At 48.6% G+C, this 17,731-nt stretch overlaps 2 protein-coding genes across 4 annotated transcripts in view; one reads left to right on the top strand and one right to left on the bottom strand.

Moving 5' to 3' along the window:
• The window catches only part of LOC102485929 (unconventional myosin-Ih), a gene marked incomplete at its 5' end in the record, with an annotated part of 51,524 nt that extends 38,031 nt beyond the window's left edge, over positions 1–13,493 (top strand). The window contains 11 exons of the mRNA XM_006171227.3: positions 325–393; positions 2,806–2,890; positions 4,023–4,182; positions 5,307–5,390; positions 6,155–6,248; positions 6,492–6,547; positions 7,090–7,225; positions 8,869–8,939; positions 9,085–9,182; positions 10,700–10,799; positions 11,685–13,493. Of these exons, the coding sequence (XP_006171289.1) occupies positions 325–393; positions 2,806–2,890; positions 4,023–4,182; positions 5,307–5,390; positions 6,155–6,248; positions 6,492–6,547; positions 7,090–7,225; positions 8,869–8,939; positions 9,085–9,182; positions 10,700–10,799; positions 11,685–11,708 (977 nt within the window). The remainder of the gene's footprint in view (positions 1–324; positions 394–2,805; positions 2,891–4,022; positions 4,183–5,306; positions 5,391–6,154; positions 6,249–6,491; positions 6,548–7,089; positions 7,226–8,868; positions 8,940–9,084; positions 9,183–10,699; positions 10,800–11,684) is intronic.
• KCTD10 (potassium channel tetramerization domain containing 10) overlaps positions 13,487–17,731 on the bottom strand; it is a 38,826-nt gene continuing 34,581 nt past the window's right edge. For all 3 annotated transcript variants that reach the window (XM_014585283.2, XM_006171220.3, XM_006171221.2), the window contains exon 7: positions 13,487–15,129. In XM_014585283.2, coding sequence (XP_014440769.1) covers positions 14,905–15,129 — 225 coding nt within the window. In that variant the 3' untranslated portion in view covers positions 13,487–14,904. The remainder of the gene's footprint in view (positions 15,130–17,731) is intronic.

The raw sequence follows: 17,731 nt of genomic DNA, 5'->3' as shown, positions 1-17,731 counted from the left end.
TCATTTGTAAAAGGAACAGACGACGTGCGGAGCCATGCCCGTGATCGGAGGCTGGCTTACTCACCACTGGGCCTGCTCCTTCCCCTGGGGAAGGAGAGACAAAGACAGGAAAGGAGGTGCCGCTCCTGGGCAGTGTCTGGGAGCCAGGCTTCGTGACTTGCCCACTCCCATTTCTGCCACGCTGAGTCAGCTTCCTGTGTCACGGCCACACTGCGGACCTTCGAAGGCCACTTCCAATGTCTCCCCCTCCCAAACCCTGGAGGTCACAGCCACAGAGATGTATAAATGAAAGCTGTTTAATCAAAATTTTCGTTTTATTTTAAGTGGCAAAAATCCAAGCCACATACAAAGGCTGCATGGGAAGGAGAGAATACGTGAAGAAGAGACAGGCAGGTAAGCATTCCGCCGGCATGCACAGGTGTGCAGGGGCTGAGTTATACCCTCTCCTTGCACCCACCTGGCCCCTGGGGGTGGATGCTTGCCCGTCTCTCCTGCTGCCTCCTTGAGACCTTGGCGTGGGGCTGCCTGGGGGCCAGTTCTGGAACCTCCCTTGTTTTTCCTTTACTGACCAGAGACTAACGTATGGCCTGTATGTGTCCCACAGACGTGTTTCATCTGACCCGCAACATGTGTGTGTTTAGAGAGTATGTTTTTCCTGTCCCCATTATGTTCTCAAATGCCCTATCCCCTCCCCAACACAGACACACACACTTCTTGGAAGTGTAACTCTTTCTCTAAGTGCTTAGAATTCTTGTTTAATTTTTGCCTGAGGACACCACTGTGTGATACTAGAGCCACACAGGAGGCCCGGGTTGCAGTTTTGGGCTGACCTGAACATGCCAAGTATACCCGTAAATACCGGTGATTTTGGCAGGTTGGAGGGGGGAATCACAGCATGGGGAGAGCCTATCAAGGGCACCTGCTTCTGCTTCTCTCCCTCTTTTCCTCCCTCTCTCTCTCATGACAAAAATAAGCAAACTTAGGGACCAGCTGGTGATGCAGCAGTAAAATGCGGTGCTCTGCGAGGCTGACCCACGTGGGAAGTTAGTAGTTCAAGTCCAAAGGCTTCCTCAAGTATGCTGGGCATGGACCTGGTGCCAGGACCTTGTTGAGGGTGCTCTTTGGTGTCTCTCTTGCTCATGAAAGAAATAGAGAACATAAAATAAACTTAGAAAAGATCATTTTTGTAGGCCCCGATTTGCCATGTATCCCAATTTTTAAATATTGACAACTAGGGGCCCAGCAGGCGGTGTAGTAGTTAAGGGGCTAGGCTTCTACATGGCTGACCATAGTTCAAGTCCCATCTAGTGGCTTAAAACTCACACCAGGTGTGGGTGTATGCATGCCCAAAATTCCATACGTGAGGAAGAGACAGGCAGGTAAGCATTCCGCGGGCACGCACAGGTGTGCAGGGGCCGAGTTATACCCTCTCCTTGCACCCACCTGGCCCCTGGGGGTGGATGCTTGCCCGTCTCTCCTGCTGCCTCCTTGAGACCTTGGCGTGGGGCTGCCTGGGGGCCAGTTCTGGAACCTCCCTTGTTTTTCCTTTACTGACCAGAGACTAACGTATGGCCTGTATGTGTCCCACAGACGTGTTTCATCTGACCCGCAACATGTGTGTGTTTAGAGAGTATGTTTTTCCTGTCCCCATTATGTTCTCAAATGCCCTATCCCCTCCCCAACACAGACACACACACTTCTTGGAAGTGTAACTCTTTCTCTAAGTGCTTAGAATTCTTGTTTAATTTTTGCCTGAGGACACCACTGTGTGATACTAGAGCCACACAGGAGGCCCGGGTTGCAGTTTTGGGCTGACCTGAACATGCCAAGTATACCCGTAAATACCGGTGATTTTGGCAGGTTGGAGGGGGGAATCACAGCATGGGGAGAGCCTATCAAGGGCACCTGCTTCTGCTTCTCTCCCTCTTTTCCTCCCTCTCTCTCTCATGACAAAAATAAGCAAACTTAGGGACCAGCTGGTGATGCAGCAGTAAAATGCGGTGCTCTGCGAGGCTGACCCACGTGGGAAGTTAGTAGTTCAAGTCCAAAGGCTTCCTCAAGTATGCTGGGCATGGACCTGGTGCCAGGACCTTGTTGAGGGTGCTCTTTGGTGTCTCTCTTGCTCATGAAAGAAATAGAGAACATAAAATAAACTTAGAAAAGATCATTTTTGTAGGCCCCGATTTGCCATGTATCCCAATTTTTAAATATTGACAACTAGGGGCCCAGCAGGCGGTGTAGTAGTTAAGGGGCTAGGCTTCTACATGGCTGACCATAGTTCAAGTCCCATCTAGTGGCTTAAAACTCACACCAGGTGTGGGTGTGTGCATGCCCAAAATTCCAGGAGGAGAATGACGGAAAAGGGACTGCAGTGTGGTCATCCCCTCACAGGGTGATTTCTTACTTTCCTTCTATCTCTGTCTCTCTCTGGTGAGCACATGAACTGTATGCCAAAAACCTAAAAAAAAAAAAAAACTGACCACTGTATCAACGTAAACACTGAATAGGATAAACCAAAAACATTGTGGAAGATTGATCTGTACCCTCACAGTCCTGACTTCAAGAAATGACCCTCTCGTGTAATTTCGGGGCTTCCCACAGCACCCTTTGTTGGTCTGTCTCCTGGCTCCGCTGTCTGCGTGACCCAGGTGAGAACTAGCAAGGTGTGTCCATTTTCCATCCCGGGGACTAGAGGAGTGCTGAGGTGGGCACCCAGCTGTCCAGTGGATGAGTGCTTCCAGGAAAGCCTTTCGCATCTGCCTTTGATTGCGCTCGCCCTCTAAGGCCAGCAGTGAATTCTTTCAGCCATCAAGCTGGAAACCCACTGGCGTGGAGCCCTGGCGCGGACGGAGGCCAAGAGGAGGAGGTGGGCTGTGCAGGTGATAAGAAGGTAAGTCCTCGGGTACGGCAAGGAGGGGAGGGCGCCACGAGCTGGCGCACTGCAGTGGGTGCACACGGTTTGGTGGTGCGTTTTGTGGCTTTTAGATTTGTGCAGAAAGGCCATCGTCCCTGAGGAATGCTGTAAGGAATTCAGTCCCATCTCTGCTCTGAGCTCAAATCTGGTATCTGCTAGGGTGGTGATCACACCTCAGTATATTTGTATTTCTCTTAGCCTAGCTCAAAAGTCAGAAAGTCAAATGCTTTCTTAGGCCAGGCAGGTGAAGTGAGTCTCACAAGCTGAGATAAGGCAATAGGGGATGGTAGGGACTGCCGCAACCCAGAACTCAGTCCACCTGTGGGGGGAGGGAGCATTAACTAGGCCATTCTAGTTAACTGCCGCCATAGAGGAGGGCCAGTGATGCTGCCAACTTGATTTTTTTTAATTTGCCAGAGGGTGTATGTGCTCACCAGACAGGGACAGAGGCAAGGAGAGGGGGAAAGTACCCCACAGTGGGGTGTTGTCACGCTATAGTCCCGTCTCCGTTATTCCATCTTGTTGGGATCTGGGGCACAGATGCACACATGCCCAGCATGATTTTCTGTTATTTTTTTAAATACTTATTTTTAAAATTCCATTTATTATTATTATTATTTTTTAATTTGACAAGAGAGAGGGAAAACAAGAAAGCAAACCATCAGGTCCAAGACGCAAACCACAGTTGGCCACTGGCTCCTGCCCAGCATGTTTTTCAAGCTGCTGGGTCTGGGACTTGAATCATGCCTGGGCTATGTAAGATCTGCTTCCTTAATTGGTAGGCCAAGGGGCTGGCCCTAGATCACTTGATTTGTGTTTTAAGGAAAGCTGAAATCTGGCATCATGAAGTATTTCCTACCCTTTAAAAACAAAACAAAAACTGGCAACTAATTCAAGCTACTCCAAACAAAACAAAAAGGAATGTGGGTAAAATAGAACCTATCTTTGGGGCAGATCTGGCCTGTGGGCTGTAAATTGGCCTCTGGCCTCTGGGGTCATGTCAGTAACCTCGCCCATCTTGGCTCCTCTGCATTAAACAGATGGGGAGAGAACCTAATGCTCTGTGGAGAACTGAGCCAGAACACTACCGCGGCGCTGTCCTTTTCAGGTTCATCAAAGGATTCATCAATCGCAACAAACCCCTGTGTCCTGACAACGAGGAGTTTGTAGTGTTCGTGCGGAAGAATTACATCTTGAACCTCCGGCATCACATTCCAAAGAACGTCTTAGACAAGAGCTGGCTGAAGCCACCTGGCATCTTGGAAAATGTAAGGCCTAAATGTGGGACTCTGATGTTGCATGTGACAGAGAAACTGACAACTGTGCATTTTGAGTTTCTCCTGTGAGCAGGAGGGACAGAGTAAGGGGGGGAGCACCCCCAACAGGGTCCTGGTGCCGTGGTCCACTCCTACCTCAGCCAGCCCCAGAAAACAGATATGTGCATGCACCGTGTACTCAGGGAGGTCTCTGGACTCGAACCCAGAACCTTCCCATGTGTGTCAGCCTTGTGAAATGTAGCACATTCCATTTAGACGGAGCACTGTTGAGTGGTTTCCATCCTGGATGGAGCCTGCCAGAGAGCTCTAGTGACTGTCACCCAGAACAGCATTTCTCAGAAGATGGTCTGGGGACCTCGTGGACTGGAATGTAGAGTGAGGCGACTGTGAGAACTCCTGGGCTTCACCCCAGATCCACAGAGTTAAGATCTCGATGAGTCTTCTGATAGCCGGCTCCTCAAGTAACCCATAAACAGCTTGAGAACTGCTAGTTAGGCAATAATGAGAAGATTAATAATAAAACAAGATGAAAAGGCTAGCTACTCGGGGCCAGCAGGTGGCATAGTGGTTAAGGTGTTGGACTCCCACAAGGCTAACGGCAGTTCAAGTCTCAGACCTGGTGGCATGAAAATCATACCAGACGCGTGTGTGTGAATGCCCCCAATCCTAGAAGGAGACTGGAGAAGGGACTGTCTCTCCCTGTCACTCTCCAGAGAGCACATGTGCTCTATGGCAAACCATTTAAAAGGAAAAAAAAAAAAAAAAGGTTAGCTGCTTTCTTTGACTACAGCATATTTGTGGGCCAGCCCCACAGCCTAGTGATTACGGGGACCAGATCCCACATGGCAGATCTCGGTTTGAATCCTGGCCCCATGCCGGCACCTGTGCGTGCATGCCCCAAATCCTGACCACATGGAGAAACGGAGATGAGATTGAGCAGGTCCCACTGCGGGGAGGGGGCTCTCTGTCTCTAGTGAGCATATGCCTCACCCTCTGGCAGTTAAAAAAAAACGAATACTGTGTTTAAATCACCTTGAGTTCAACCGTGTTTTAAAAGTTCTGTTTGGGTCGCCCACGACAGGGGCAGGTGGGAAAGAAGTGTGTTCTCCATACAGGCATCGGACTTGCTCAGGAAAATGTGCATGAGGAACCTGGTGCGGAAGTACTGCCGAGGGATCACTCCACAGCGGAAGGCCATGGTAGGGACGTGGTGTCTGCAGGGTGGCAGGGAGGGAAGTGGGTGAGTGCTAGTCCTGCAGTTGGAATAGTCATGTCACAGTCCCTGTCCACACTAGCCATGTGCCCCGTGCCGTGTGGATGTACTGAGCATGAGTGCAGTGGCCCACTGAGCACAGAACCTTGAATGTCAGCTGTTAGTATCATCAGCATGGAATCCATCAGCGTGGAACTAGCAGGCCCCTGCACCGCACAGACAGGCCCTCTTCCTGCTGGAGCTGTTTAGTGCTTATCTGCAGGTCTGCAGGCCTTCTCTGTGAAGGGCTAGGGTATTTCTGATTTTGTGGACGATGTGATTGATCTCTGTCGCAGCTGCTCAACTCTTGTTGCCCTGGCCTCAAAGCTGCCATAGACAACATGTCAGTGAACGGCGTGGCTGTGTTCCAGTAAAACTTTGTTTATACAGACAGACAGCAGGCTGCATTCGGCCTGTGGGCTGTCATGAGCTGATCTCTAGTCTAAAAGAAAGGAACTTCTCCCTGAAGTTCTGACATCTCCACTTTCAGGGAGTACAAGTTAGGGGACTCAGAGAATGAACCCATCTCTACCTGTGTGAGTTTTAAGGCATTTTGGCCAAAGCCAAGAATATGTTGTGAGTTCTGTACAGAAGCATGACAAGGCTCCTGCAGCTTATCCTACAAAGGATGTGACACTGTGGATCCCAAACTTCTCTGTCCCACGGAGGGCCCCACAGCCACCATGTCCATCCCTTCTGTTATGTTACCAGATGCAGCAAAAAGTGGTTACAAGTGAAATATTCAGGGGGAAGAAAGAAGGCTACACGGAAAGTTTAAACCAGTCCTTTGCCAACAGTCGGATAGGTAAGTACATCTTCCCATCAAAGGCACTCGAGTTCCAGCCTCCGTAGCTGGAATCCTAGCGTCAAAGTCCCCCAAATTGTAAAAAGTCAAAGGAAGGTGCTCGACTCCATAGCACTTCCTGGGGGCTACTTCCCCAGCTGAACCCTCACTCACGAAGGGACAGAGAACCAGCCGGCAGATAAGTGACTGTCCCGCAGGGCTGGCATTTAGTGTTGATTCACAGTGTTCTGGTTCCTTCCTTAGATGAAGGAGACGTTAGTCCCAAAGTGCTCCAGCTAATCAGCAATGAAAACATCCAGGTAGGAAACATGTATCCTTAGCCCCAAACCAAATTCCTTCATGAAGTCCGAGAACGGGGTCTGTTTTCTCCCTCGGGGTGTCTGGAAGCGAGGTTGCAATCATGTCTTGGCCTTCTGGCTAAGCAACTGTGCTGCGCTGGGTGTTAACTAGAAACCAGCATGGTTTCTTCTTCTAAAAGAGTGAAACGCAGCCATGAACCCAGTCATTTAGCACCCCTGTATTAGTGAGGCTGTGTGGGCGTGTGTCCGGGTGCTGGCGCTGGCTTATCTGAGTAGCTGTGAGGTCCCGGGCAGGTTACTAAGCTCTCGGCACCTCTGTTCCGTGAATATGGATAAGGAGGTTACTGAGAGGCAGTGAGGCTGCCTAGGAAGCGAACTACTTTGCAGAGCCATGACGCAGAGAAGTCTGTCTCTGCAAAATCTGTTCGAGTCCCTCTGATGCCTGAGGTGACTTTACCAGAGCCAGAGTAGCAAGCAGCTCAGGATTCTGGATCCCCCGACCATGAAGTAACCCCCCTCATGGTGATGGTACGTCCTTGCAGTATGGTATCCCGGTCATTAAATATGACAGGAAAGGCTTCAAGGCGCGGCAGCGGCAACTCATTCTGACTCAGAAAGCAGCTTACGTGGTGGAACTTGCCAAAATCAAGCAGAAAATAGAGTACTCAGCACTCAAAGGTAAGAGTGGGCTAAGAGAGAGTTGATGGTCCCGGCTCGGGGGCGTGTAGCCATGACGGCCTCTGGCAGGAGACTCTGCACAGGCTGCCTGTAAACCCGGGCGGAGCCTCTGCACAGGCTGCCTGGAACCCTGGGCTGCCGGGACTGGCCTGTGCCTCACACTTGGGCATAAGTCTCAGTAGCTCCCACTGCACTGGCCTGGTTCTTTTTTTTTTTTAAGAATTATTTTATTTAACTGTATGTATGTATTTAAATTTGACCTGAGAAGGACAGAACATGAGAGAGAGTGAGAGAGAGAGAGAGAAAGTGAGAAAGTCAAGTTGTCAGGTCAGGGACTCAGACCACAGTTGACCATGTGGGAGTCTAGCACCCTTAACCACCACACCACCTGCTGGCCCCTTGACTCAGTTCACAGCCAGGCGCTGACTTCCAGGGTAGGCCTTCATCTCAACTGGGCCCAGCCCAAAGGGAAGGCCCTGGGTACAATTCCTATTTCTATATATATTTTTAAGAATTAACTTTTTTGGGACCAGCTAGTGGTGTGGTAGTTAAGGCACTGGACATTCCCACATGGCTGACCATGGTTGGAGTCCTGGACCTAGTGGCTTGCTTTCCCACCCCGCCCCGTCTCTCTCTCTCTCTTGGGTCAAATTAAATAAAATTAAAATAATTACTTTTTTATTTTTGGAGAGATTTTTGCTATAGGGCACATGTACTTGCCAGACAAAGAGAGACATTAGAGACAGAAAGCAAGAAATCACCCCCCAGGGGGGATGGTCATGCCGCAATCCCTTCTCCTCCATTCTCCTCTCAGGATCTTCGGCATGCATGCAAATGCGCCCGGCGTGAGTTTTAAGCCACCGGGTTCGGGACGTGAACCGCAGTCAACTACGTGGGAGTCCAGCGACATAGCCATTACGCTAACTGCTGGTTCCCCAAAATAATTACTTTTTAAAGTAAAAAAGAATTAACTTTATTATTGTTCTTTAATTTGCTATAGGACATGTGCACTTACCAGAGACAGAGAGAAAGCAAGTGGTCAGGCCTGGGACTCAAAACTGTGGTTGGCCATGTGGGAGTCCAGCCTCAAACACCCTGCTACCTCCTGGCCTCCCATTTCTATCATTTTAAAAACTACTTTCCTGGGCTAGACTGAGGTGTATATCATGCTGGGTAAAGTGTCTTTACAATCTAAATGAGCTATAGTGATTACATGTATAAATAATTAAAATTATTTTTAAAAAGTATTAAAAAAAGAAACTACTTTCATGTGAGAGAGCACCCAGCCCACCCAGTATCACAAGCACCTGTGTGCCGTGTTCAGGGAGGGCCCTGAATGTGAACCTGGCACCCTGCTTGGGTGGTTGCTCACCTGCATGGTGGTTAAGGGCACTGGACTCCCACATGGCCAACACAACTGGGCCTCTACATTTTTTTTTTTTTTTAATTTGAGAGCAAGCAAGAGTGAGAGGGAAAGTGAGAAAGCAAGACTCCAGGTTTAGGACTTGAACTGTGGTTGGCCATGTGGGAGTACAATGCCCTTAACCACTACACCACTGCCGGCCCCTGGCCCCTGCTTTTTGCATGCTTTTTCCATGTCAAGCTGTGTAGTTTCTGGCCCCTAACTATGGATCTGTCTTAAGGTGTCTCCACTAGTAATCTGGGTGATGGAATCTTGGTTATCCATGTTTCTCCAGAGGACAACAAGCAAAAGGTAATTGAGGACCCCCAGTCTCTGCTCAAGGAGAGATATGATCCACTGAGATACTGAGTTGACCACTGTGGAACCTGTGTTTGAATGTGTTTTTCTTTTACACTGCTGATACTCAAAGTGCTGTGTCTTCTCCTCCCCGCCTCAGGGGGACGCCATTTTACAGTGTGAACATGTGTTTGAAGCAATTACTAAGCTCGTTATGCTGGTTAAGAAGGAGAACATTGTAAATGTTGTTCAAGGGAGGTAGGTGGCTTTGTCTTCAGCTCAAGGTAATTTAATATTAAAATATTAGTAGGGCTAGCCCGTAGTGTAGTGTTAAGGAAGCTGGGTCCCACATGGCCGACTGCAGCTTGAAAAACATGCTGGGTGTGTGTATAGAGGCCCCAAATCCTGACAGGATGGAGAAATGAAGAAGGGATTACGGGGTGATCATGCCCTGCTGGGGGTACTTTCTCCCTTCTTGGGAGAGCACTTACCCAGGGGCAATTAAAAACAAAATGTTTATTATGAGATCAAGGAAGATGGAAAAGTCAGTCCTTTCCCCCATGCCTACTTGGCTCCCTGCAAAGCAAGCAAGCGCTATCTACCAGTCAGGGGAGGGTGAGAAGCCTCTGTTGGTGTACCCTTGCCCCTTTTGCTAAAGAACTTTCTTCCACCTTGACTCCTGTGATCTTGGGCTCCAAACAAGGGAACCTAGTGGTTATCTGCTGGCCTCAAGAAATGGCAGTATTCACATGTAGTTTTCTATGTGTTTGTTTATATTTATTAAATTTATCAGAGAGGAACAGGAAGAGAGAGAGAGAGAAAGTGAAAAAGCAAGCTGCCAGGTCTGGGACTCAAACTGTGATTGGCCATGTGGGAGTCCAGTGCCCTTAACCACCCATGCCACCTGCTGCCCCTCTCTCCCCCATGTAATTTTCAAAAGAGGTGCTTATATTCCTGTGAAAGGTGGAGCCTCTGGGCCAGAGCAGGTCACAGCCACACTTTGCTGTGCCTGCCTGTTGGGTCAGTTATTTGAGCACACTGGATGGATCAGGGAAAGTGCTAACATTTCTTAAGGAAGAAATACCTAGAAGAATACCTAGCACATAGACTATAATTTGTAATTGTCTCAACAACTCTGAAACAGGTGCTACCTTTTCTATTCCTCAGAAGAGGCAAGTGGAGTGCAAGGAGGTTAACTAGACGCTCAGAGCTGGCCAGTGTTGGGCTTGGACTCCTAAGGCCCACGTGAGGTGCTCATTCTCAGACTTAATCCAGGGCAGCAGCTTCAGCACTGTGTTCCCGGAGCCCGGGGAGCATGCTGCTGCTGGAGAGGGCTTTTCCCTCATACCTGTGCTGCTCCAGGTTTTAGACCGGATGAGCAGATCTGTAGGTAGGATAGGGAGAAAGGGCCACATACTTTGGAAAGTGCGGTTCTGTTTCGCTATACCAAGGAGTACCTAGCGCACTGTAAGAGCTTCAGTGTGAAGATGTGTAGGTGGTTCCTCAGACATCAGATAGGCCCTTTGAAGAACTGAGTGTGCGAAATGGATTAGAGAAAGATGTAAACTACCTAGCTAAAAGAATAGCCTTTTTCTGATTGAATTCCTGCTTTATTGCATAGTCGAGCAATCTTGAAACTAGGGAAGTTTTATAATTTTTTTATTTTAAGAATTATTTTATTTAAACTTATTTATTTTAATTTGACCAGAGAGAGACACAGTGAGAGAGAAAGTGAGAAAGTATGTTAATAACCCGTTACTTTGTGTTTTCTTAAGTTTACAGTTTTATATTAGTCCTGGGAAAGAAGGCACAATAGTTTTTGACACTGGACCGGAAGAACAAATCTATAAAGATAAGAATGGACAGTTAACGGTGGTGAGTGACTGTGTTTGGGGAGGGAGGGATGCAGTGTTAGATGAGAACACAGGTTTAAAATGCCTCACGTCACAGTCAGAAGCTAGTCCGTTTCTCCCTCTATTTCTGATTCCACATCTGTAAAACAATAAGGTATACTAGAGGTATAAGCACTGAATGAAAATGGGGAAAGGGTTTACCATATTCGTCAGTGAACCAGACATTGACAGGAAAAGGTTCTCCGTTTTAAATGTCAGAGTCTGCCTTTTCCATGAATGCTGGCAGCCTCGGACCTTTTACAAGTAGTTCTCAACTTGTGTCCACACCGGAATCTGCGTCCCCACTGCCCTGATCCAATGTTGCTGAGAAACGAGGTACTGAAAGCGGAGGGGGCTGAATCTTTAAGCACCTTGTGTACCTTGTATTTATACCGAGAACTATTTGATGATACAAACTAATTAGGCCTATGTATATGGAGTATTCCATACACACTAAAATTTACACCCACAAAAACCATTTTATAGGCCAATATATGTAAATACTGGGTTGTTTGGAAAGTCATGACACATTTTATAAAAACACAGAAAAATATGTTATGACTTTCCCGACAACTTAGTAGTACATGAGTGTCTTTTACTATTGTCCCTAAACATAACTCCTTCAGGGACAAGTTAACATATGGACTGTTTCTAATGTAAACCATCAGGTAACTTTTCAATTTCTTAAAACGTCTGCCTCTGGAAGTGAGTACCTCTCATTCAGACACACAGTCTGCCTTCCTCACTAACAGGCCAGTGAGCCAGTTTCTAAATCGGGATCGGCTCCTCGCAGCTCCCCCACAGCTCCCTTGAGGAGGTGATAACTGCTTCTGTCCTGGCTGTCTAACCCTAAGTGACTCTCCCCCAGGTGTCTGTCCGGAGGAAGTCCTGATAGAGGGTGCCGTCAGCCCTCTACCGTGACCGTTTCTGCTGCCGCTGAGAAAAGTACTGGGGAAGCAGGAATCTGATCCTGTTAGCTACCTCAAGGAAAGATTCCAGCAGCTCCCGGAAAAGGATCCCAACTGAAGAAACTGAGTGGTATGTTATACCAAAGCCTAACCCCAGCTCCTTGGTTGCCCTGTGGCCCTATATTAAGATGTCTTCTTCTGGGAACTGACCTCAAGTCACCTGAGGGCCTAGTTTTGAAGATCCCAAAGAGGATTTCCACTCAACAGGCATTTAGAGTGGGCGACACAGTCTCTACCTTTGTCAAGCTCCCCTAAGACACAATGGATTATTATATATGGTCTTGAGAGTAAGTAAATGAAGTTTCATGAAGCTGCAAAATTTGAATTTTCCTTTGAACAGATGGAACTTGGGCTCTTTGGGTCCCAGATGGTGAGCTGAGTCCCTTCCCACCCCTCAGTATTCATTTTACTTGTTCACAAGCCACAGCACTTCCGCCCAAATCTTCCTTTCATCTTTTCCTTCCGAGCAGCCGTCTCTGCTGTGACCTCTACCTCAGCTCAGGGGCTTAGCTGCTGGGCAGTGCTGAAAAGACCCAGAGGACAGACTGAAATAGAAGCATTACGTAACTTTTATTTTACATACGTCCACAATACTTGCACAACATACAGCGACTACTCAACAGCATTTTCTCATAGCGCAGAGACAGAAAGGTTGATGACACACTTAAATGTGCTCTGGTTACTCTGGGCGGAGCCCTACAGATAGCACACGCCGGAGAGGAAGGGCTGAGTGTCTTCACACTTGGGTCTTGAATGGCTGTTGTAAGGTTCACACACACCTAACACGCAGAGAAGAGGGGAGAGGCCTGGGGTTCAAGCACAGCCATCAGCAAGCTAACCCCCGACAGGAGGGTGATGAAAGAGGATAAGCCAGGAATTGTCTCGGGCACAGGCCTCCAGTCACCACAATCAGATGACTTACTAAAAAAAAAAAACAAAACCTGAACATGATCACAACAGACCCAAAGCTCTTGATTTTTTTAAACTGTAAGCTATTACACTGTAATAAAACCTTACTTTTTACCCCTTCTTAGGCCAGTGTTTTACTTGATTTGTTCTTAAATAGAAATATTGACTTTTAGAAAAATCAGTTTCTCCTAGAGTATGTTCCAGAACAAAGCTTGAAGGAGCCAATGCGGTCCGTCCACTCAGCTACGTACAGCCAACGGTGTCATCCGCCATGGAATGTGTTTCGAACCTGTCCGTGTCCCAGGGAGGCAAAGACTCAAAAGTTGGAGGAAAAGTGGAGGTAGAGAGAGCTGCCAGAAACGTTAGGTCATAAGGCATCGAAGCCAAAACGAATCAGATTGTTCCACACACTTATCTTCACACAGACATTGAAAACAGCACTTATACAATGGCTTTTCCATTCCTACAGAAAACATCAGAACTGACATTCACTTGAACTTTCTAAAAAAGTTCAACCCAGATGGCAGGGTTGGTCTTTAAAACTTCGAGTATAAAATAGGTAAGAAATGTTATTTTGTAAGCCCCCTTTCCTTAGCACTTAATAAAATCCAAATGGCCTGATATAAAAGTTTCCCGCACAACGGTTAAAAAGCATCTCTCCAGTACACGATTTGCAGGTTCAGACATGATTGTTTTAAACGTTCACTGTAGGATTTGCTGCTGGATACAAAATAAAGGCATACAACTGCCACAGGCAGGGCAGTCTGTACAAAGTCCAGGATGTAAAAACCACTTCAAAATATAAACTTGTTTATTTGGAATACATCGTGTCAAAGGCTACCCAAGTAATACCTTTGGTATAAAACGGTAACAATTCCCTTGACCGGGACGATTCCACCCACTGCCTGCCACGCTCGAGTTTCCTTCTAACTTCTCTACCTAGTCTAGTCTCAACCACCACATCAGTCACGACTCACCACTTCTCCCTCGCAGGCACCGCGGAGACCAGGAGGTAGGTAACCCAGATCGTCCATCCCACACGGGCACCGTGCAGACAGCCCGGCTCTGGCGTAGGCCGCCCGCACCCCACAGCACACATGCACAGCCACAGTCGCACACATCCCTTAAACAAACACGGACACAAACGGGACCCAAAGATATCGGCACGCCCTCCCGACCTGTTCACTGAGGGCCACTCTCCTGCATAGCAATCAAGAGCAAAGATGAGTGACAGCTGTGTTTACAGCGGGACACTCCCCGAGGGCTGCTGGCAGTCCTGCCTAGATGCTAGCCGGGAGGGCCGAGAGCCTAGGGCCACACTCGGTGTCTAAGCCAAGGGCAGGGCACCCGCTCGCTGCAGTGATCGCAGCTCAACAGGAAGGCCCAAGGCACGGACTGGGTCCCTTGCAGCGTGGTTTGAGCTACACCTGTAATTAGGACAGACAGCCTTCCAGGAACAGAGCAGGGTCCCCAAGAAGAACAATGGAAGGTGCAGGAGTCAGGGAGAGCTCTGCTCCTAGCCAGACACGACGTGCGGTCACAGCAAGCGCCAAACCAGAGAGCAGCCCAGGACAGCAAAAGGCTTTGCCCTTCCAGGCTCTGCACCAAAGCATGCTAGTAAGGACCTGGAGGCTCCTTTGATCACATTTCCACTGCTACAGGCTGCAACTGTTCATCAGCAAGTCCAGGCACACACAACCACGTTGCAGACGGCACTCTGGCAAAGCAGTGAAGGTCCTTGCTCAGTACAAAGGCACAGGAGCCAGTCTGCTAGGCTGGAGGGTTTACAACTGGGAGCTCACAGACGCCTCTGGTGGCCGCAAACTGCAGAAGCCCTTTTGGAACTGTCAAAATGAACCTTTAAGGGAGTGTCATCCAACTGCAAATAGGTAATCGATACCCACAAAAATAAATACTGCACAAACAAAATTCTAACGTCCACGTCACACTCATCCATACTTCTCCTCTGAGAACCTAGAAAGCCTGGCTTCCAGGTTCTTGGAGTCTCGTGAAAAGTAGAGACCTTAAACACAGCTTGTTCAGTGACGGCGGTGCATACACCTTGTCGAGAGACACCAAAATAATCTGCTTGTCATCGAAGGCGCTCCGGGGGGAGTGGAGGGTGCCGGGAGCCTGCACAGGATCTGAGTGCGGCAAGGGGGCGCGGAGCAGGGACGGGCAGGTGGGAGGCAGCTGGGCCGGCTTGCCTGCTCACTGGTGCAGGTGGCCCAGGTCATCGGGCCGCTTGATGTGGATCCGCCGCACACGCTCAATCCGCTCTCGCTCCCGCTCCTCATCCTCGTCTAGGTGGTGAGAACGCCCGGCAGCCCCGCCTGTGGCTTCCAGGAGTGCATTGTCAGGTCCTCGGCCATCTTGGGCCTCATACAGCAAAATATTGAGGGTCTCTTCATAAATTCGGGCCTCAGGGAACTCCACCTGTATCCCCAAAAACAGAGCAGGTAAGTTAGCACAGCAGACACTCCACCCAGGTACACTTCCATCTGGCTGTACTTCTGAGCAGGACCAGCCTTTGGTCCCACTGAAGACTGTCATTATTACTTTCAAGTTGGTTCTTTTCTTTTTTTTAAAAGAAGAATTATTTAATTTTATTTATCCATTCATTTATTTTAATTTGACCAGAGAGAGACACAGAAAGAGAGAGAGGGAAAGTAAGAAAGCAAGCCACCAGGTCTGGGACTCGAACCATGCTTGGCCATGTGGGCATGTCCAGGGCCTTAACCACCACACTGCCTGCTAGTCCCCGGGTTGATTATTTTCAATAGTCAATGCCACTTGTGGTGCTAATTCATGAGACCAAGGGGACCTGTGAAGGCGCTCCTTACCCTCCCCAGCCCAGTTTCCATTCCCAAAGCCAACACTTCTCACTGTACTGAGTCTGCACATGTAGATATGTGCACATATACATGTATGTTCACACTAAAAACACAGGTGGCCACCTCCCAGACTGTTAACCTAGAGATCACGCCACATCAGGAAATTATTAAAAAAAAAAATCCAAAGAACAATGCAATGATCTAGTTTACTCTGACGGACATTTAGCTCCTTTCCAGTGCTCTGCCACTAACAGAGCTCTAATCTCACAAGTTCTTCTGCAACTGAAAGCTGCTGCTTTTGGGGCAAGAACTGGATGGGCAGTGGCATGAAATGGACACGATCCCTCCTGCTTGGTAAAGGCTTGTGTGTTTGCCTGTTGCCCTTCAAGGTCAAGGTGCTGTGAGCAGAAGGAAGGCCACACAAGTGGGTCTCAGACAGTGACTCACAGACTAGACTTTGCACTAGCAGGTCAGATTCTGAGGTTTTCACTGCAGAGAAATGCAGTAAGCATGCTCCACCCTGTCTTCCTCCGTGAAGCCACAGCCAGGAGAAGACAGCCACCACAGAACACAGACTGTTAAGGAGCAGTGGCAGGCAGGATGTGGAAAAGATGAGAATGTGGAGGAATGCACCAGCACCAGGGTTACCGTTTCCCCCCTGCCCACAGTGCAGCCAGAGGTCCCAAAATGGGCAAAGACAGCTCCGGAAGGTCTCCAGCAGCCGGAAGGAGCCTACGGAGCAAGCAGGCAGAGAGCTGAGCAAACTCCCATTCCTCTTCCCTCTGGTTTCTGTGTCCTAGCCCTAAGCAATCTCGCAGCAGCAGGGAACGTGGCAGCAACCAGTGACAGCAGGAGTCAGAATCCCAGGGCGGGGCGGAGCTGCCTTCCTGATAAGAACTGTGGCTGGCCCAGGGCGGCTGCCACAGGGCAGGGTCAACCCCTGCTGCTTTTTCTCTCGCTTCAGGCTTCCTGGCCCCAGATCTATGCAGGAGAGGTCTCCAGAAAGGTCACAGAAAATGTGTATTATGAAAAAACTATGCATGGATTTCAAAATTTTAGCACCAACATATCTTTAAATTTCATGTTCTGCAACCTTTCTGAAGTCTCTTCAGCACAGTTACAGGAAGTAGGTGGCAGAGCTGGGTAACTAATGCTCCAGCTTATTGGCAGATGACCAGAAAAGGGGAGCTTCGGGGAAGCTTAAGTCCTCAGGGGCTTGAGAAAATAGCCTCTACGGCTGTGCACAAGTTTCCCCTCTGCAAAGGCCACCCTGAACAGCACACACAGACTGCAAGGACTGAAGGATGGGATGACACTGCCCAGGACAGACTGGCTGCAGCGTGACACACAGGTGGGACAGAGCTGAAGTCTTTCAAAACTGAACTGTCACCCACAGAACCACAGCCCATAGAAGGCTGTTGAGAGCTTGCGACCTGAACCCAGAAGGGTCAACTCCCTGCTGAAACAGAAACACCAACCCTTCCCCTAGGAATTAAGCAAGACCTAGACAGAAGATGCAAAATGTCCAGGATGCAATCCAACGTTTCTTGGCACATGAAGAACCGGGAAGACCTCCCCTCCTGTGGGGAAAGCTAACCAACAGACGTCAGGACCAGGATGACACGAGGTGTTGAAATGACCCAACAAACACCTAAAAGCAACTGCACATAAAAGCCCCAGCAAGCAAAGGTGAATGTTCCTGGAGCAAATGGAAGCAAAGGCGGTCTTAGCAAGGAGACAGACGACGGGAGGGACAGCAACACAGGAATTTTAGAAAAGTACAGTCTTACCAAAATAGACAAAAAGCCCAACTCACTGGAAAGGCTCAATAACAAAATGGAGATGACAGAGAAAAGAATGAACAGAAATGACGGGATCTGTGCAACAGAAAGAAAACACCATCAGCCGAAATCTATGCTCAGTTATCACCCAGTGCTCAGTGACTTCGAATTAAGAACTGAATTGATAATGTATTATGTATCAGACACCTGCTAAATTTGATTTCAGCAAGCCTCACCCTTTACAAAGAAAACAGTTAAAGGATGATTAAAAGAATTAGTCAAGCACTTGGAACCTTGTACCAAGGAAGGTAAGATCCCAATTAGGCAAAAAAAAAAAAAATCCAAATGGAACATCTGCAGTTACTGATTCAACAGAACGCGCCAGTCCCAAACCACAGCTCCCAGAGATCTGGGCTAGATGAA

Source organism: Tupaia chinensis, unplaced genomic scaffold (assembly GCF_000334495.1).
Source record: "Tupaia chinensis unplaced genomic scaffold, TupChi_1.0 Scaffold149491_1, whole genome shotgun sequence".
NCBI classification, from domain to species: Eukaryota; Metazoa; Chordata; class Mammalia; order Scandentia; family Tupaiidae; genus Tupaia; species Tupaia belangeri.
The sequence above is the reverse complement of the archived record's forward strand: the minus strand, read 5'-3'. Positions and strand labels throughout refer to the sequence as shown.